Source organism: Hypoxylon fragiforme (assembly GCF_022984875.1).
Source record: "Hypoxylon fragiforme strain CBS 206.31 chromosome Unknown GGS25scaffold_9, whole genome shotgun sequence".
Classification (NCBI taxonomy): Eukaryota; Fungi; Ascomycota; class Sordariomycetes; order Xylariales; family Hypoxylaceae; genus Hypoxylon; species Hypoxylon fragiforme.
Window position 1 is genome coordinate 2,576,587 of NW_026054764.1, and position 14,999 is coordinate 2,591,585.

At 49.2% G+C, this 14,999-nt stretch overlaps 5 protein-coding genes across 5 annotated transcripts; 1 reads left to right on the plus strand and 4 right to left on the minus strand.

The window, feature by feature from the left end:
* Nucleotides 1–86: 86 nt before the first annotated feature.
* On the minus strand, nucleotides 87–1,872 carry GGS25DRAFT_508690 (uncharacterized protein). The gene is made up of 3 exons (XM_049262494.1): nucleotides 1,109–1,872; nucleotides 700–980; nucleotides 87–606 (listed from the first exon to the last, which is right to left on the minus strand). Exons 1-3 carry the CDS (start codon nucleotides 1,508–1,510, stop codon nucleotides 153–155), a joined length of 1,137 nt encoding a protein of 378 aa, XP_049113430.1. The 5' UTR covers nucleotides 1,511–1,872; the 3' UTR covers nucleotides 87–152.
* A 313-nt stretch (nucleotides 1,873–2,185) lies between these two features.
* GGS25DRAFT_508696 (acid phosphatase-domain-containing protein) lies at nucleotides 2,186–4,791 on the minus strand. Its single transcript, XM_049262495.1, has 10 exons — nucleotides 4,543–4,791; nucleotides 4,364–4,480; nucleotides 4,179–4,289; nucleotides 4,007–4,104; nucleotides 3,864–3,925; nucleotides 3,751–3,799; nucleotides 3,389–3,656; nucleotides 3,184–3,289; nucleotides 2,639–3,100; nucleotides 2,186–2,515 (listed from the first exon to the last, which is right to left on the minus strand). The coding sequence occupies exons 1-9, from the start codon at nucleotides 4,575–4,577 to the stop codon at nucleotides 2,648–2,650; spliced, it is 1,299 nt and encodes a 432-aa protein (XP_049113431.1). The 5' UTR covers nucleotides 4,578–4,791; the 3' UTR covers nucleotides 2,186–2,515; nucleotides 2,639–2,647.
* A 628-nt stretch (nucleotides 4,792–5,419) lies between these two features.
* Nucleotides 5,420–6,505, plus strand: GGS25DRAFT_508702 (uncharacterized protein). The gene has a single exon (XM_049262496.1). It carries the CDS (start codon nucleotides 5,741–5,743, stop codon nucleotides 6,365–6,367), a length of 627 nt encoding a protein of 208 aa, XP_049113432.1. The 5' UTR covers nucleotides 5,420–5,740; the 3' UTR covers nucleotides 6,368–6,505.
* Nucleotides 6,506–7,719: 1,214 nt separating this feature from the next.
* Nucleotides 7,720–10,536, minus strand: GGS25DRAFT_515962 (uncharacterized protein; the record flags this gene model as incomplete). Its single annotated transcript, XM_049263138.1, has 2 exons — nucleotides 7,720–9,468; nucleotides 9,547–10,536. 2 exons carry the CDS (start codon nucleotides 10,534–10,536, stop codon nucleotides 7,720–7,722), a joined length of 2,739 nt encoding a protein of 912 aa, XP_049113433.1.
* A 2,918-nt stretch (nucleotides 10,537–13,454) lies between these two features.
* On the minus strand, nucleotides 13,455–14,999 carry GGS25DRAFT_465352 (RNA polymerase II subunit A C-terminal domain phosphatase SSU72). The gene is made up of 2 exons (XM_049258958.1): nucleotides 14,324–14,999; nucleotides 13,455–14,254 (listed from the first exon to the last, which is right to left on the minus strand). Exons 1-2 carry the CDS (start codon nucleotides 14,440–14,442, stop codon nucleotides 13,597–13,599), a joined length of 777 nt encoding a protein of 258 aa, XP_049113434.1. The 5' UTR covers nucleotides 14,443–14,999; the 3' UTR covers nucleotides 13,455–13,596.

Consider the following 14,999-nt stretch of genomic DNA (forward strand, 5'->3'; position numbering starts at 1 on the left):
CTTCTCTTCTCCTCTCCTTTTCTCTCTTCTCTCTTCTCTCTTCTCTCTTCTCTCTTCTCTCTTCTCTCTTCTCTCTTCTCTCTTCTCTCTTCTCTCTTCTCTCTTCTCTCAGGCTAGGCTAATTAACACAGGAACCTAGGTTAGGTAGGCGACTACGCGGAAGGATACTGCTGCGCATGCCCCGGCGCCTCGTAGATCGGCTGGTGGCCGGGGTTCGCCGCTCCCTGCTGTTGCGGGTACTGCTGCGGCTGCGGCTGCGCGTAAGCGCCCCCCGTCGGCTGCGGCGAGATCGGGCTCGGCGAGTGCGGCGGGTAGAACCCCCCGCCCCCATTCCCACCACTGCCAGCAACTTGCGATCCAGCAGGCGCAGGAGGGTGCGCCGTGTTCCACGCCCCGGCGGCTGGCTGCGGCTGCGGCTGCGGCTGCTGGTGTTGCGGCTGCTGCACCATTTGGAACTTGGCGCCGCCGTCGCCTTGTAGTTCGCCGGGGGCGGCGGGGGCGGTGGTAGGGTGGTGAGTAGTGGCGAGGGGCATGGCTTTGAGGCCGGACTTGCGGTGCCGGTGCAGCATTATGCCGTGGATTGTTAGGGAGATTATGTAGAGGAGGCTGTTTTGGTGTTAGTTGTGTAGATAGGTAGGGAGGTAAGGAGGTAGGGAGGTAGGTAGGTAGTAGAAAACGGGGGGGCAGTCAAAAACTCACAACTCCAGCCCGCCCAGCCCCGCGGCGGCCGCCAAGCACGCGCCGTACGTCGTGATCGCGGCGTCGTACGCGCTCAGGTCGTAGTAGTCGTCGTAGTAGTCGCTGTACTCGCTGTACGCGGCGAAGGCGGACGCGACCTGGGCCGCGAGGATGGCGAAGGAGATGAGCCAGAAGAGCACGAGGAAGATGTCGAGGCCGAGGATCGCCCAGTAGTTGTATGCCTTTGGCGGGCCGAAGTGCGCGACGAGGATGTAGATGCTGGTCAGGAGGGTCGCGATGGACTGGTATGTTGAGTGTGGTTAGTGCTGTTCTAGATTACCTGGGTAAACTAGAAGCTCGTGGGGAAGCTCTAAGAGATAAGGTAGGTAGGTAGTGTTTATCAGATAGAAGGGGGGGAGGGGAGACATACGGTAAACAGCGTCAGGCAATCGCCAGCAAAGACCAGAAAAGCGATGCCGAACGCACTCAAGCCTAGGCAGATGATGGCAACCACCAGTTGGATTATACGGATGGCGACGAAGCCTTTAGGGAAAAGGGGGATGTGCTCCTTCCCGGGAGCCCGCTGGCTCGAGTACTTGGAGGCCACTGGCTGCTCCATCTTTTCAACTTCGCACGCACGCACGCACGCACGCGAACTAGAGAAACCAAACGTTACTGTTGCTGCTGCTGTTGTTTCTCCAAGACTTACACGCTCACGATTCTGTCGAGAGAAGACGAAGAGAGGAAAGATGGAGACAGGACAACACAAGGCGAGACAAGAAAAGTGAAAACTGAAAGAAAGGAGCGGGGATGGGGGCTTCCCCTTACTCATATGCTAGGTAGGTATGTATGTATGTTGACCGAAATCTCTATTCAACCTATCACGAATCTACCTAATCTATCTTCCTAGAAAGAAAGAAAAAACGCCCGCATTAAGACGCCGTTAGCTGAATACCTACCGAGCCTAGTCAGTAGGCGTGTATGTAAATAGTGGCTTCACTCAAGCCGGGGTAAGAGGATAACAGGGGGAGCGCATTGCATCGCATCTATGATCTACCTACACCTAGGCCTCATTTTTTCGGAGGCTCAACCAATGCCCTTCCACGTAGTGTCATACCCCAACGGCTTGTGCCCAAACGTTGCGGCTGAATCTCTAAGATTAAGGGCCTGTGTGTGTGTGCTAGCTCGGCATGCATGGTGGTTAGTTTATGATAGGTACATAGTTATGTTACCCAGTCAGATTAGCGCTGGAGACCTTGCCTCCACATCGTGATATGTTGACGAGATTGGGTGGCTTGCGGCTGAGGCAGTGGACTTTTCCGTGCCTAGTAACTAGTATTCAACTAACCTAACTACCTAGACGTACAATACACTAGCCTATGAACAGCTAAAAGAAGCGAAGTGCACTTCCATTGGCTTGATTTATCTGGTGGGCTCAGGGGGGGAGGAATACTTACCTAACCTCATTGATACATGCTGCCTGTTTGGAAAATGTGAATTTCGAAGTGTGAATCTAGTCTAAGTTAGATCGTATAACTAGTTGGCTTCAAGTTTATCGCGAAACGCTTTCTGGAATTAGATTAGTTGTCTAGTAGGTACCTAGTATGCGATGCGATACTCTAGGCAAGCTTTACGACTCAGCCTTACAGATTAGGTATATAAGGTATTTATATATGTAGGGATAATCACATCGAGCTTAAGTTACATAGACTACCATGAATAGAGCCTCTTTCGCTGACTCCAATACCGGCCTCAGAGGACAAAGGCTCTCCCGTATCTCATCGACTTGCTTGCTTGCTGGCCTGAGTTTCGGACAAAGGGTGCCAACCCATTCTAGGTACCTACCTATTTATATTCTATCCGTCCTCCTCCTCCTCCTCTCTACCTTGGCAGTGACTTGATCCTCTATCCGTCCATCCCCCGCCACTATCTATCTACTCACCTAACCTTAGGTATGTAGTGTAGGTACTCACATAAACGGCTCCCCATGCGCGCGAAAGTCCCCATACGTCTCCGTGTTCGCCTTGATATTCCACGCGCGGATCTGATTGTGGTACCTCAAGTCCGCGAACGTCGCCCCCGCCTGCGCCACCCGCGCGAGCGGGATCGGCGTCCCGTAGAACAGCGCGTCCTGCACCTGCGGGTACACCACCATCTCGTTGAAGCGCGTGCCCGGCGTGATGCCCCCTACTCCTGCTCCTGCTCCTGCTGTGGTTATGACACCCCCGCCGCCCCCGCCCCCGCCGCGATGATGCCTGAGATTCGACATGTAGTGGTGCTTGGAAAATAGGATATACGGCTTGGACACCCCGAAGGCAGAGGCGATTTGCCGGTCCCGCTCGAGTTGCACTTCGGCGATGCGCTGGTCGGAGTTGTGCAGGTTGTCGGTTTGTCGGATCACGCCGGTTTCTTTTACCCAGACCTGGATGCTGTGTGAGGAGGATGGCCGAGTTTGAAGAGGGTAAGGTAGGGGGGTAACTTGTATGCTTATGAACATGAACATACCTTATCCATCCAACAAAACTCCACAAAGTCTCGCACGAAGACGGGACAAAACCAGTGATTCGTGGGCGGGTCGTTTTCGCGACCCCATTTCGCGAAGGCGGTTGCGCTGTATCGAACAAGCACACACACAAGTATCAATAACTGCTGAACGAAGAAATAGACACTCGGATTGCAAGTAGGTAGATAAGAGAAGGGCCACACCTACATCCTCGGATTATCCGTCACATACATCCCCCACCCCCACCGTGACGGGCGATTACTCCTGAGCCGTCGTAGGCCCTGTCTGTATCGCTCACCGGCGGCATAGTCCGTGCCGACGTAGCCGATGTGCTTCCGGTTGGGCAGCGGATCCGGGCCTGCGCCGGGCATGGGGCGTCGTATGCGGTTGTTCCGGCGCCAGGTTCGCAGGCCTCGCTGGTAGTCTTGCCAGGTTAGGCCGACGGACGGGTCATGGACCTTGTGGAAGGTGACGCCTGTTGGTCTTTTGTGAGCTACTCGTCTTCGAGGGTGTAAAAAAAAGAAAAGAAAAGAAAAGAAAAGAAAACGGGGGTGGGGGGTTTAGCGCACCTTGCCATAGCTCTACTTCGCTGTTGCGCGGTTCATCGTCGAATAGGATCTAATCATGATCACACTTAGATTAGACATGTAAATCACGGTGCCCACGATTGAGGGGGCATTACCATGTCATGATACTCGACGCCGCTCCAGTCCTTTATTCGTTGGAAATGCTCTTGTTTCGATTCTAAACCTGTCAGTACGTGCTAGGTATGTGACTGCCGACCTAGATGCTTGAGTACCTGGGTAGTCAGGGGGCATAACTCACGATCAATGATCTCGTCGTATTTTATATACTTCGTCAACGAACTCGTCTCCAGCGTCCATGGATCTTCAACCTGGAACAGCCACAGTGCCCGGTCACATCTACGATGTTAGGGTTAGGGGTTGGTAGGCTGATCTAGTACCCAACGGTAGGCAGTCTGTGAGAGGCAACGTACAAGTCCTTGTTACTGTTTCTTGAGACAATAGCGATCGAAACTTGGTTCCAGATCAGGTCACTGATGATGGAGAAGATATGATCCGACACCTTGACCCATTTCAAGTGGTTCCTAATAAATCATAGGTAACCAGCCGTGTTAGCGCAGTAGATGTTGCTTTGTTACTGAAAGAGCATATAACGAACCACGTATCCCTGATTATCCGATTCTGCACAATCTCCAGATTATCTTCAATCTTATTTCCCACCCATCCGTTTTTGCCCAACTCGTGCTCGTTAAGCCACCCGCTCCAAAACGTGTTGCTAAGTGAAACAGCATAGGTAAGCAAGATGAGATTTAGCTGAAGGTGAGGACCGGTACGTACTCAAGGTCCAAGGCGACGATTTTGGGAAACTCCATGAAGAGAATCAGAGTATATATGGCTTTTTAGAATACGGAACACTGTGTTACGAACGCGGGTAGTGTAAATTGAAGAGGAGTCTATTGTGTATACGTGATAACTTGACCTGTTGGTCTTTACAAAAGGATTACCTGCTTACCTCGACGACGAGACGGCAGAACAGGGGCAACGGGCTCAATAAATACCTACCTACCTACCTACCTACCTACCTACTTTCCCACCTGAAAAACGCCTACGTCTACATACCTACGTAGGTGTAATATGGCGGCAAGGCAAAGTGCCTAGGTAGGTAATCATCAACTCGGTGATTTTCTGATTTGTGGCCTTCTCCTTGCCCTTCATGGATGCCTATTAGACGCCTACCTACCTAACCTACATATCTCGGGTCCACATAAGAATCTACTACGTACCTACACATAAGCTCATGTGGACATGAAATATTAGAGGAAGAGGGAAAAAGAAAAGAGGCAGAAAAGCTTCAGCTCATGTATGTAAGCTGGGACTGGTGGGTTGCACTGCATACATAGTAGTGTGTACTTACTGTAGTACCTGATACATAATAGCTCTGATGTCTTCGGTGGGGCTGAGGGGAGGCGGAGCGAAGTGGATTCGCCATAACGTGAATGGACTCGACGGATTCGATAGACAGCGGACTTGCAGCCACACTTACCTTAGGTACTGGTAGATACCTATGTGCATACATACATGTACATCCTATGTACCTAGTAAGCACTTGCATAGCGTACATGCACCTCCCTAACCACATGCAGGTATGTACCGAGTAGGTACCTGATATATCTCATGTTATGTTAGTACATACATAATTTCACAATCTTCAATGTTCGTTCATCTCCGCCCAACAGCACAACTCTGAGTCATCCCGGTTGCCCTTCACCCCCCTTACAAATCCAACTTGAGATTAGAAAAAAAAAAAAAACATTACCCTTTTAGATCTATCAACAAAAAGGAAAAAAGGGAAAAAGCCATAAGCATCAGCCTCGTCTGCGATAGAGAGAAGAGGGGAAAGGAACAGAAATAGAGAAAAAAACATAGACAAAGAGTGCGTGCAACCGGTGTCCGTGTCCTCCGCATCCCACATCCGCATCCCACCCCCATCTCCTATCCCGCCAACCCCCGGATTCCGGATCCCCCGCCCATAACCATGGGCACCACCACCACCAGCACCACCCCTCCCCCTCCCCCTACAACCTACACCTACACCCCCCGCACAACCGAGACCCTCCTCGACATCGCAACCGCCGTGATCCACCTCCTCACCCTCTCCCACGAGACCCTCGGCGTCGCCGAGTCCCTGACCGCCGGGGGCGTCATGTCGGCGCTGACCTCCGTCCCCGGCGCCAGCGCCTGCTTCCGCGGCGGCGTCGTCTCGTACGCGACGCCGCTGAAGCAGCAGATCCTCGGCGTCGACGCCGCCCTCATCGCCCGCGAGGGCGTCATCCACGCCGACGTCGCCGAGCAGATGGCCAGCGGCGTGAGGAGGGTCACGTCCATCACCACCACCACCACCAACAACGACGACGGCGGTGATGGGGGAAGTGGGGCAAGCAACGAAACGACCTGGGGCATCGGGACGACGGGGGTCGCGGGGCCGACGCCGCAGGACGGGAAGCCCGTCGGCATGGTGTACATCGGGATCGCGGGGCCCGAGGGGAGTCGTGGCTATGGCCCCTTTAGCTTCGAGGGGACGCGCGAGCGCATACGCGAGGCTACGGTTATGGAGGCGCTGTCGCTGCTTCGGCAGGAGTTGGTTGCGCGGAAGCGGGGATGATGGTTGTGATTATTTATGCTGGGATGGGGAAGAAGGAGGTGGGGAAGGGGAAGGGAGAAGGGGAGGAGGAAAGAGGAGGAAAGAGGAGGAAAGAGGAGGAAAGAGGAGGAAAGAGGAGGAAAGAGGAGGAAAGAGGAGAGAGATTTCATTGATTTACTGATTTGAAGATTTTTCTTTATGCTATCATGACATAGAGCTGCTCCCTACCTACCTATCAATCTATCTATTAGTCTTATCATACCTAATCATATGAAATAGAGAATAGACAGATCATATTCATAACTCCCAGAACACAGCATCAACAAGTTCTATTATACATGTCTATGTAGATACATAATCTCTAGAAAAAGAAAGGAATCAAGCTACCTAATAAAAGGAACACTACCTAGGTAGATAGTATCCACCCAAGGCTAGATATTTACGAAGGCCAAATAAAACGTTCTACTTCACAAACATAAGCCAAATGCGAGGATTCTGAACGACTGATTGATATCGTCATATATGTACAAAATACTGATTTCTGGAAAACCTGTCGGGATAGTCCACAACCCCCCTGAACCCACCAGTCCATTGCCATCGTATACGTTCACAATCGAAAGTCCCTTATCGAAAGTGAACAGTTGACTTTTTACCTAGTCAATTCAGTTAATGTCCCACCAAACCCTACCGAGTCTCTCTGGTAGTGCGAGACGTTTATGCTACAAGAAATATAGGCTTGATCCTCATTCGTCATCGTCACCTCCTGTGTAGGACATCCCGTCACTCACGCCACAGCCCCACGAGCAAGAGAACCCTGTCTGAGCTCTTAAGGGAAAAGAGCCATAGAGTGTCATCCTCTACGCCCTTTACCTATACGCATGAGCTCCCCACTTTCCATTCCGTTCCATCTTCCATTATGCCACTGTCCTTCTACGGATTTCATAAAACAAAAAAAGAGACATCAGCATAGCGGAAGAAACCACCGTTACTCCCATCCAACTATCCCACCGGTTCGAGAAACCTGACGATCAATGTGCTGTCGCCGGCCGGGGAAGAGCCAACTGCTGTGGATGGGATACCAAGTAAGGTCAGGTAAGTATATGTATCTTTGGTGAAATATGTCGCCGGATCGACACAAATCACCCATGTGGAAGATACACATAGGCAACAGGCAGGGCTGAACCAGGTAATCCTGTGAGAATCCATCAAAGCAAAGGCTCATGGGGGGGGTATCTAACCGAGGTCCGTGGAATGCCAGAATAATAGTAAAAAATGTAAGAGCGGAAAAGGCCGAAATGTATTATATAAATTAGGAGGGTGAAAAGAAACGTCACGGTGACGGCGTCAACATCATTCGCTTCGTGAACTCATTTCTACGAGAAATCATCTGGGATTGGCGACAAAACTAGACGATCGATTCTTTGCACCAGCTCTTTGGTCTCTCGAACGATTTCAAAGGCGATAGGTGGCAACGTTTGAGTCCACATGCGCCATTCTCGATCACTTTCCCCAAGTCCACGAGCTGCAAGGTCTTTGCCCTGTTCGCCTGCTTCGAGCAGCCGTTGACGGCAGTCGTTTAATCGGTCCGTCATGTCACCACCGTTGCCGTTGGCTTCGGTCTGTTCCACAACCTTGCCAACCACGTCGGCTATCGAAGTGATCTCGTCGTTGATCTGCTGGATGGGCGCGTCACCACGGATGGAGCTTACTAACCCTTGTATGGTTTGTACCATGATTTCCGTCTGGTCTTCCAGGTAGATTTTCAAATCTTCAGTTTTGGCGTCTAGTCGGCCATTCGGAGGCAAGGACATGTTCTTAGTGAGGCCCATGTAAGCCATTCCATTTATGCCGCCAGGTCGAGACGTCGGCCTCCCGGAGTTGTATCGATCACTAGATTCCCTCGGTGAACCGACAGGACTATGACTGTAAGCGGAAGAGTTGGCACTATCACGCATACCCGTGCGAAGACCTTGGAATGCCGGAGGTGGCACGAGGGGGGACTCTTGCGATTTCAAGAAGGCGTCCTGCTGCGTCGTCGTGGTGCGATTCGAGAAGAATCCGGTTGAGTCGACAGGCGTAATCGTACCGTCATCGTCGTCTTCCAGTTGACCTGCTGGTGTGGCGCGTATCTTCACAGTTCGTAAGAGTTCAACCAGAGCCGCAACGAGATGAGAGGCAGCCGCGTCAAGCAAGGAAACCGGAGAGATACCGGCTCCAGATGCGAAGTTTTTAGACGCGGTGATGAGGTTGTTGGCGGTGGCAGAGACCCGACTCTTTAGCTTCTGCTGTTGTTGAACCACATCTCCATCACTTGGTCGCGACTCGTCAATGTCTTTGGTTATACGACGGATACCGACAACCACTGCTTTCATAGAGTCGATGACTTTGTCGGGATCCTCGTTCCGGGCTGTTTGCAATAATTCGTCGATAGCGATTTGGAATTTGGTAACGTGTACGTCCTTCACAAGACCATTTTCTTCTGTAAAGCCCTTGTCTCGGACATATTTGCCGGCGTCTTGCTCGATTGTTAAACCCATCGATGTAGCACGCATGTTTCGGAGTTGCGTCTTGGTACGCGCGTAACGGTTTCGCCAGTCACGAACTTCTTGCTCTAACCGCTCAACCGTCTTCTCTAGCTCCTCTTGCCTTTCCCAAGAAGGGTTGTGTTGTTCTGAAAGCACCTTCATTTCCTCAAGGAATTGCCGAGCTTCTCGTCGAACGCTTTCCGTCACTTGCTGTTGCTCTTCAAGAGCCATGCGCAATTCTTCATTCTCTCTCGAGAGGTCAGAATCTCCACCCACCATTTTCCGGTTGTTCTGAGAATCTTCAAGATCCTCCCTCCACTTCCGCATTTCTGCGGCATGGTCATCCCGCATGCGGTCAAGCTCATCTCGTAGTGAGTCGTTAAGACTTTGCGCTTCCGCTAATTGGTTCTCAAGACCAGTCCGCACATCATCAAACTCCTGTTTTTCAAGATCCGACGCATTAGCACGAGATTGTTGGCCGTCTATTACTTGATGAAGCTCGTCATCTTTCTTCTTGAGTTGATCCTCCATTCCGTCCAACTTGTCTCGCAGTTCTCGCACTTGGTTTTGGTAGTCATCAATAAGCCGTTTATCGACCTGGAGACAGTTAGTTAAAAAAAAGAAAATTACGGCAGGCTGGCACCTGGCAAGATAGAGTTTGCTTCAGAAACTTACTTCTGATGCGCCACCACTTGTGCCCATGCTTCTCTTGCTTCCACGGTTATTCTGTCGAAATGCGTCGCTGTCATCGTTGGAAGCTAGCCCGTCGTCGTCTTCTTCCACCATTGTACTCTTGTTAGGCACGATTGTGTTGCTCTGGAATTGTTTCGGAAGTGGTCGGTCAAAGTTGCCATTCCCAAGACCAGGTGATGGCGGTATGGGATAATCATTCGGCATTCTCGCTATACCTGACCGAATAGAACTCGCGTCAGACGGCCGTCGCATACCTCTAGGGCCCATGCTTATAGGTGTGCCAGCCCGACTTGAGGGTAGGCCTGGGTTGCTCATCCGAGGGACATCGCCAGCAATGAATCGAGGAATGCGTCTTTCCAACTCGCAGAATACATCTGTCGCCAAATCCCTGAATCGCGGAGAACCGAGAGTCGATAGCTTCTGACGTGCTTGGTTTCGCTTTGGGTGGAAGGTATCTTCGGGGAGAAGGTAGGTCGGTGGTCCGACATTGGGAGGTGCATTCGGTGGCCTGCGGCTATAGGCTTGTCGTCGCATCAATTCGTCAAAGACATCTGTAGACAACTCAAGAAACTGTACCGATGACAAGCGCAATAGTTTATCTCGTGCCTTATTGGGAGGTGGAGCTGCCCGGCCATCCTTGGATGTTGAGGATAGGTATCTCTGAAGGGCGATGTAATGCTCTCCTAAGACTTGCTCATTTTCTTCGCGAATACTTTTCCCACTCTCACTTCTGGCATAGGTACTGGAGCGTCCAACGGAAGGCGGTGGCGAGGGAGCACCGACACTTCCGCTCCTGGGGCCAGTTGGGAAGCCATTCATGTTCCCGCTAGAACTGTTCGAATCTGGTGGAGAGGCAGGACCTCGATTATTGGGATAGGGACCGTCGTTGGGATTCTGGTATTTACTGATGCCGGACCAATCGCTGGGAGCGCCTACAGAGACTGGTGAAAGCGGCGCATTTCGAGTATTCATGGCTGGTGTAGGTGTGGTATGCGAGAATGTCGGTTGTCTTCACGGAAAACAAAAAGTAGAGCACAGAGAATGAGAAATGCGCACGGCACGTGAAAGGGGAGAAATAGAGGCAGTACCTAGTGTAGTAGTTGTCTCACGTCCAACCCAGTCAAGCCTAGTTCAAATCTCCAATCTTGAACCAAAGAAGCTTAGGGGTTCCCCCTGGTCGTCTAGGTCGTCTAGGCCCAATACTAATACGACGTAGTTCCTTCTTCAATATGATACGATGGTCTAGTAATCCTCTGTAGCCCCTTGTCGCGTGCAAATAATGGTCGGTTGCTGGTAGGAGGGCAAAAGGAAGAGACGGCGGTATGGTGTATTATGATCAAGACAAAGGCAACTCCCGACGTGGACTGTCGATCTTCCAGTCCAACGGAATGCAAATCAAAATTGGATATATGAATGATGGGCTAAAAGCAGGAAAGAATGTAAACCCTGACGGTACGGCAGACAATGTTCTCTGATCAAAGTTATTACAGACACCGTTCTCTTCATTCCCCGTGCTTGTATGCACAATGGAAATTGGGAAAGAAAGTGAGAAAATGCCAAACAGGCCCTTTCCTTCAATCAGAAGGGAAGAGGGGATAATAAGAAGAAAAAAAAGAAGCAAGAACGCAACACAGTTGATCAAGTTGAAAGAGAGTAGAGAACGTAGAACGTATGTTAGGGGTGGCTGAAGATGTCTCAAGTTATCAAGAGGATGTTCCAAGGAGGATTCCTGCAGCTACGTATAGTAGCAGATCGAAGTAACACCTGAGACGTGAACAGGAATTGTATAGTTGAAATTGGGAAAGAATTGTAGAGCTGCAGAATTGCAATAGAGCATTCAAAAAAATAGAATGGTGGAAGCTTGAATTGGATGAATGATTGAATTGGATGGATGAAACGTTCATAGACGGTTGAAGCATTAGACCCACAACAAGACACTGAGACAAGGGGGATTATGGATTATACAGTTGAGGTACCTCCTAGGAAGCCTGTCTGGCCCTGTCAGCCTGTTCACTAACGGACCAATAAGGAAACGGTTAGGAACGTTGAAAACCTTGGAAAAGAAGCGGAGTCACTTTCAGGGCATTCAGGGCATTCAGGGCATTCAGGGCATTTAGACAAGGATGCTGTGAGTAATACTGAGTATTAGCGTTCCTACTAGGTACAGTTTACCGTTTTGAATGGGTTGCAACTCCGAGTTGCACCCCTTACAATATGTAAGGTACCCTTAGTTATCACCGCTGCAATATCCCCGGACCCCGAATAGTTCAAATTCAATCTTGCGTAGGTGAACCTTAAAGTTACCAGGTGTTGAATTAGCTTTTCCTTCTTTTTCTTTAGAATCTTAGTCAACAATTCCATATGGATTCATCAAGAAAAGAATGAATGTCGGCACCCTACATATGTAGGTATATTCCCTCCAGGATGCATACTACCTAGTAATAGTGTCATTGAAATAATTTACACACAGGACGCGTTAGCCAGTAGGTACGGAGATGAGAGAGAATAAGGGATAGATCATTAATATCTACTAACTGCCTATGTATCATTATTAATACAATATTTGCCATAGTAAGATTAAAATTACGTTGCGCCTGCGCCATCCACTTTAAATTATCTTCTCAGCTATTTTCTTGCTCCAGCCTCTTTTACTCGAGATTGAACTCGGTAGCGGATTCACCCGTGGCCCTGCAACGATTATTATTATATACACCTGGGCATTCTAGAAGCCTGGGCTGCTAGGTCAACTAGCCCTGTTCCTCCCTAGCCCTCTCACCCTTGGGGTCCACATGCATAAAAAAGATCGTCGGAAACGGCCACGCCTGTCGTCAACCGCCGGCGGCGGGATGGGAAGATCGAGATTCGAAAAGATCGACAATTCGGATTCCCATGCATTACAACATCTACATAAAATATCCTGTTCCCGGCCCGCCGTGGGGCCTTGAACACGAGGTGAGAAGAGTTATGTAGAAGATCTTGTTTTTGAATCCTACACAAACTTATACAATAACTACCTATATATACATCCACATTCATCTAAAGGGCTGATTAGCTTTGATGGTAGCCCCAGGTTAAAAGCAGGTAACGGTTGGTTACCAGTGAACCCCACGGCTTTATGGCGCGCGCTTCGTGTGCTAGCCGCATTTTACGGTTCCGACCAATACGAAGTTTCCGATACTATTAACGGACTCGGTTTGCTGAAATGGTTTAGTGACAGAAAGGGGTTACCTTTTGGTGATTGATATCAGTTCGATGCATTGTTGTGTACGTGTTATATTATGCGTTGCTGCTGATGAATTTAAAAGTGAAAAATTAGTTACCCAGTACCTACCTTCCTCTCAAAACATATGTAAGTATCTGGGACCTACAGAAAGCTACCGAGTAGATATGATAAATGGGTGATGTCCATGAAGCATCCATACGAGCTATCCCCCTCAAATATCATATCTAGGAAAATGCTGCTAAGATGATATATGAAAGGAAAGAGTTGACATACGATATCATGAAAATCTGATGCTTGTGACGCTGACCTATCGAATCTACGTAGGAGCGTAGGAGCGCATATTCTAGTAGGTCGCTTACTTTAGCACATGCATATGATCGAAATCCCCTTACTTCTCACCTCAAAGAAAGGAAGAGTCAAACTACACGCCTGTATCCCGATTGGTCCAGTTGAAGGTCCTGGTCGATATCAAACAGGGCAATATTCACATAGGATGACATGGTGTAGGGATACAACGACAATCTAGATTGTGCTTATTAAGAACCTTGATGATAAAGACTTCAAAATAATAGACATGGATTAATATTCATTGGAAGAGATAGCAAAGAAAGAGTAATGCCTGACTAGGACCGGCAACACACAAGGTTAACATGAAGATATCGTTGAGAGAAAGTCTGATTTCTGTATTCCTATCGTGACTATCCTCCAAAGCAATATGCATACCTATTTACATATGCTCTTAACTATTTGCAATAAAAACTTCATTCCGGGGTATCATTAAAAAAGCAAAAGGCCATAATCTCATGCAATCAAAACCAAGCCAACGACCAAGTGGCGGGCAAATTCGGCCACCTCTCCTGCCATTCTCCAATGATCTCTGGCACTCTCTCATCAAAAGAGGCTCTTGTGGCAGCGCTGGCTGTATCAAAAGCAGCAGAGCCTATAACCTCTCGTTCTTCCTTGGCAGCCTGGTTCAATGAGTCGGCAAGGTCGAGTATGCCTCGTCCACCAATTGAGGCCTCCTCGTGGTTATCTTTGATGTCGACATTGATGACATGGACGGGTCTGTTCAAGGGAGAGCCCCTGTTGAGGAGGTCGTCGATGACCGCATCCCAGCATCTCTCTTCGCAAGTGAAGACTATATCAACCATCCCACCCTCCGTTCCTTCGCTACCACGGTCTGAGGCATGCTCAGTCCTTGGAATGCCTATTTGCCAATCTTGCCACCGCTCTGGACCCCACTTGACCTGCCGGTTTCTTCCTAACATATTCAACAGACCATTCGCCGTATACAATCGGGGGTCTTTTCCTTCGAGTTCTTTGTACATGGCATCATAAGACACCTTGTTGAACTGGTATACATTTGGTTGCGTGATCGACGGACCGGGCAATCGAACAAGAGATCCCGTCCCAAAGGAGATGACTGGGTAATGTGCCTGGGATAAGCGAAGGTGTGCCTCCATAGATCTTGATCATGTCAGTGCCCCTTTCTTTCTCGTGCGACGACTGAACGTCTTAGGAGGGTAATTTTCATACCTATTTTGGTTGCTAGCACACACTGTACAGAACTTTAGCTTGAAGCCGCCTGGGTCTTCTCGTTCACCATTGGCGACAGGTGTGGTCGAAGCACTTGAAGTTCCATTGACGACTTCCATGGTGTCTTCAAGATGCTATATGTAGGCGCAATTCCATGAGCAATCCACAATGATGGTCGCTTTATCAATGGAAAAATATCTAAATGCACGCGTAGGTTAATACGGGTTTCCCTTGGAAGATAAATACAAGAGTAGGAAATTTGTGTTGGCAGGTTCAGATAATGTTGCGTAATATATAGGTTGTCACCATGTAAAGGTCTGACAGCTCCAATATTTATTTTCATCATAAAAGTTTTTTGGATTCAAATAGAAAAGCAGGTAATTTAGAGACACACAAGTCATTTGACTTACCTTCCACATCAAGTTTAATGTCGTGGGAGTAGGTTCAAAATAATTAATAGTGTGTAGTTATTGAGAGGAACTTGGAACAATTGAAGTAAAAATTGATGAAACGAACAGTGGAATAATTTAGATCAGATTCACTTCAGATCATGGCCCGGGATGCCCCACATCGGTGATAATTAATCCCGTGCCGGCTAAGGATCTAAGCGGCTCTAGTGTAGTAGATATCCCCACCTTATGTAATCATTTCTAGATACGCTTTACTCTGTAACTAC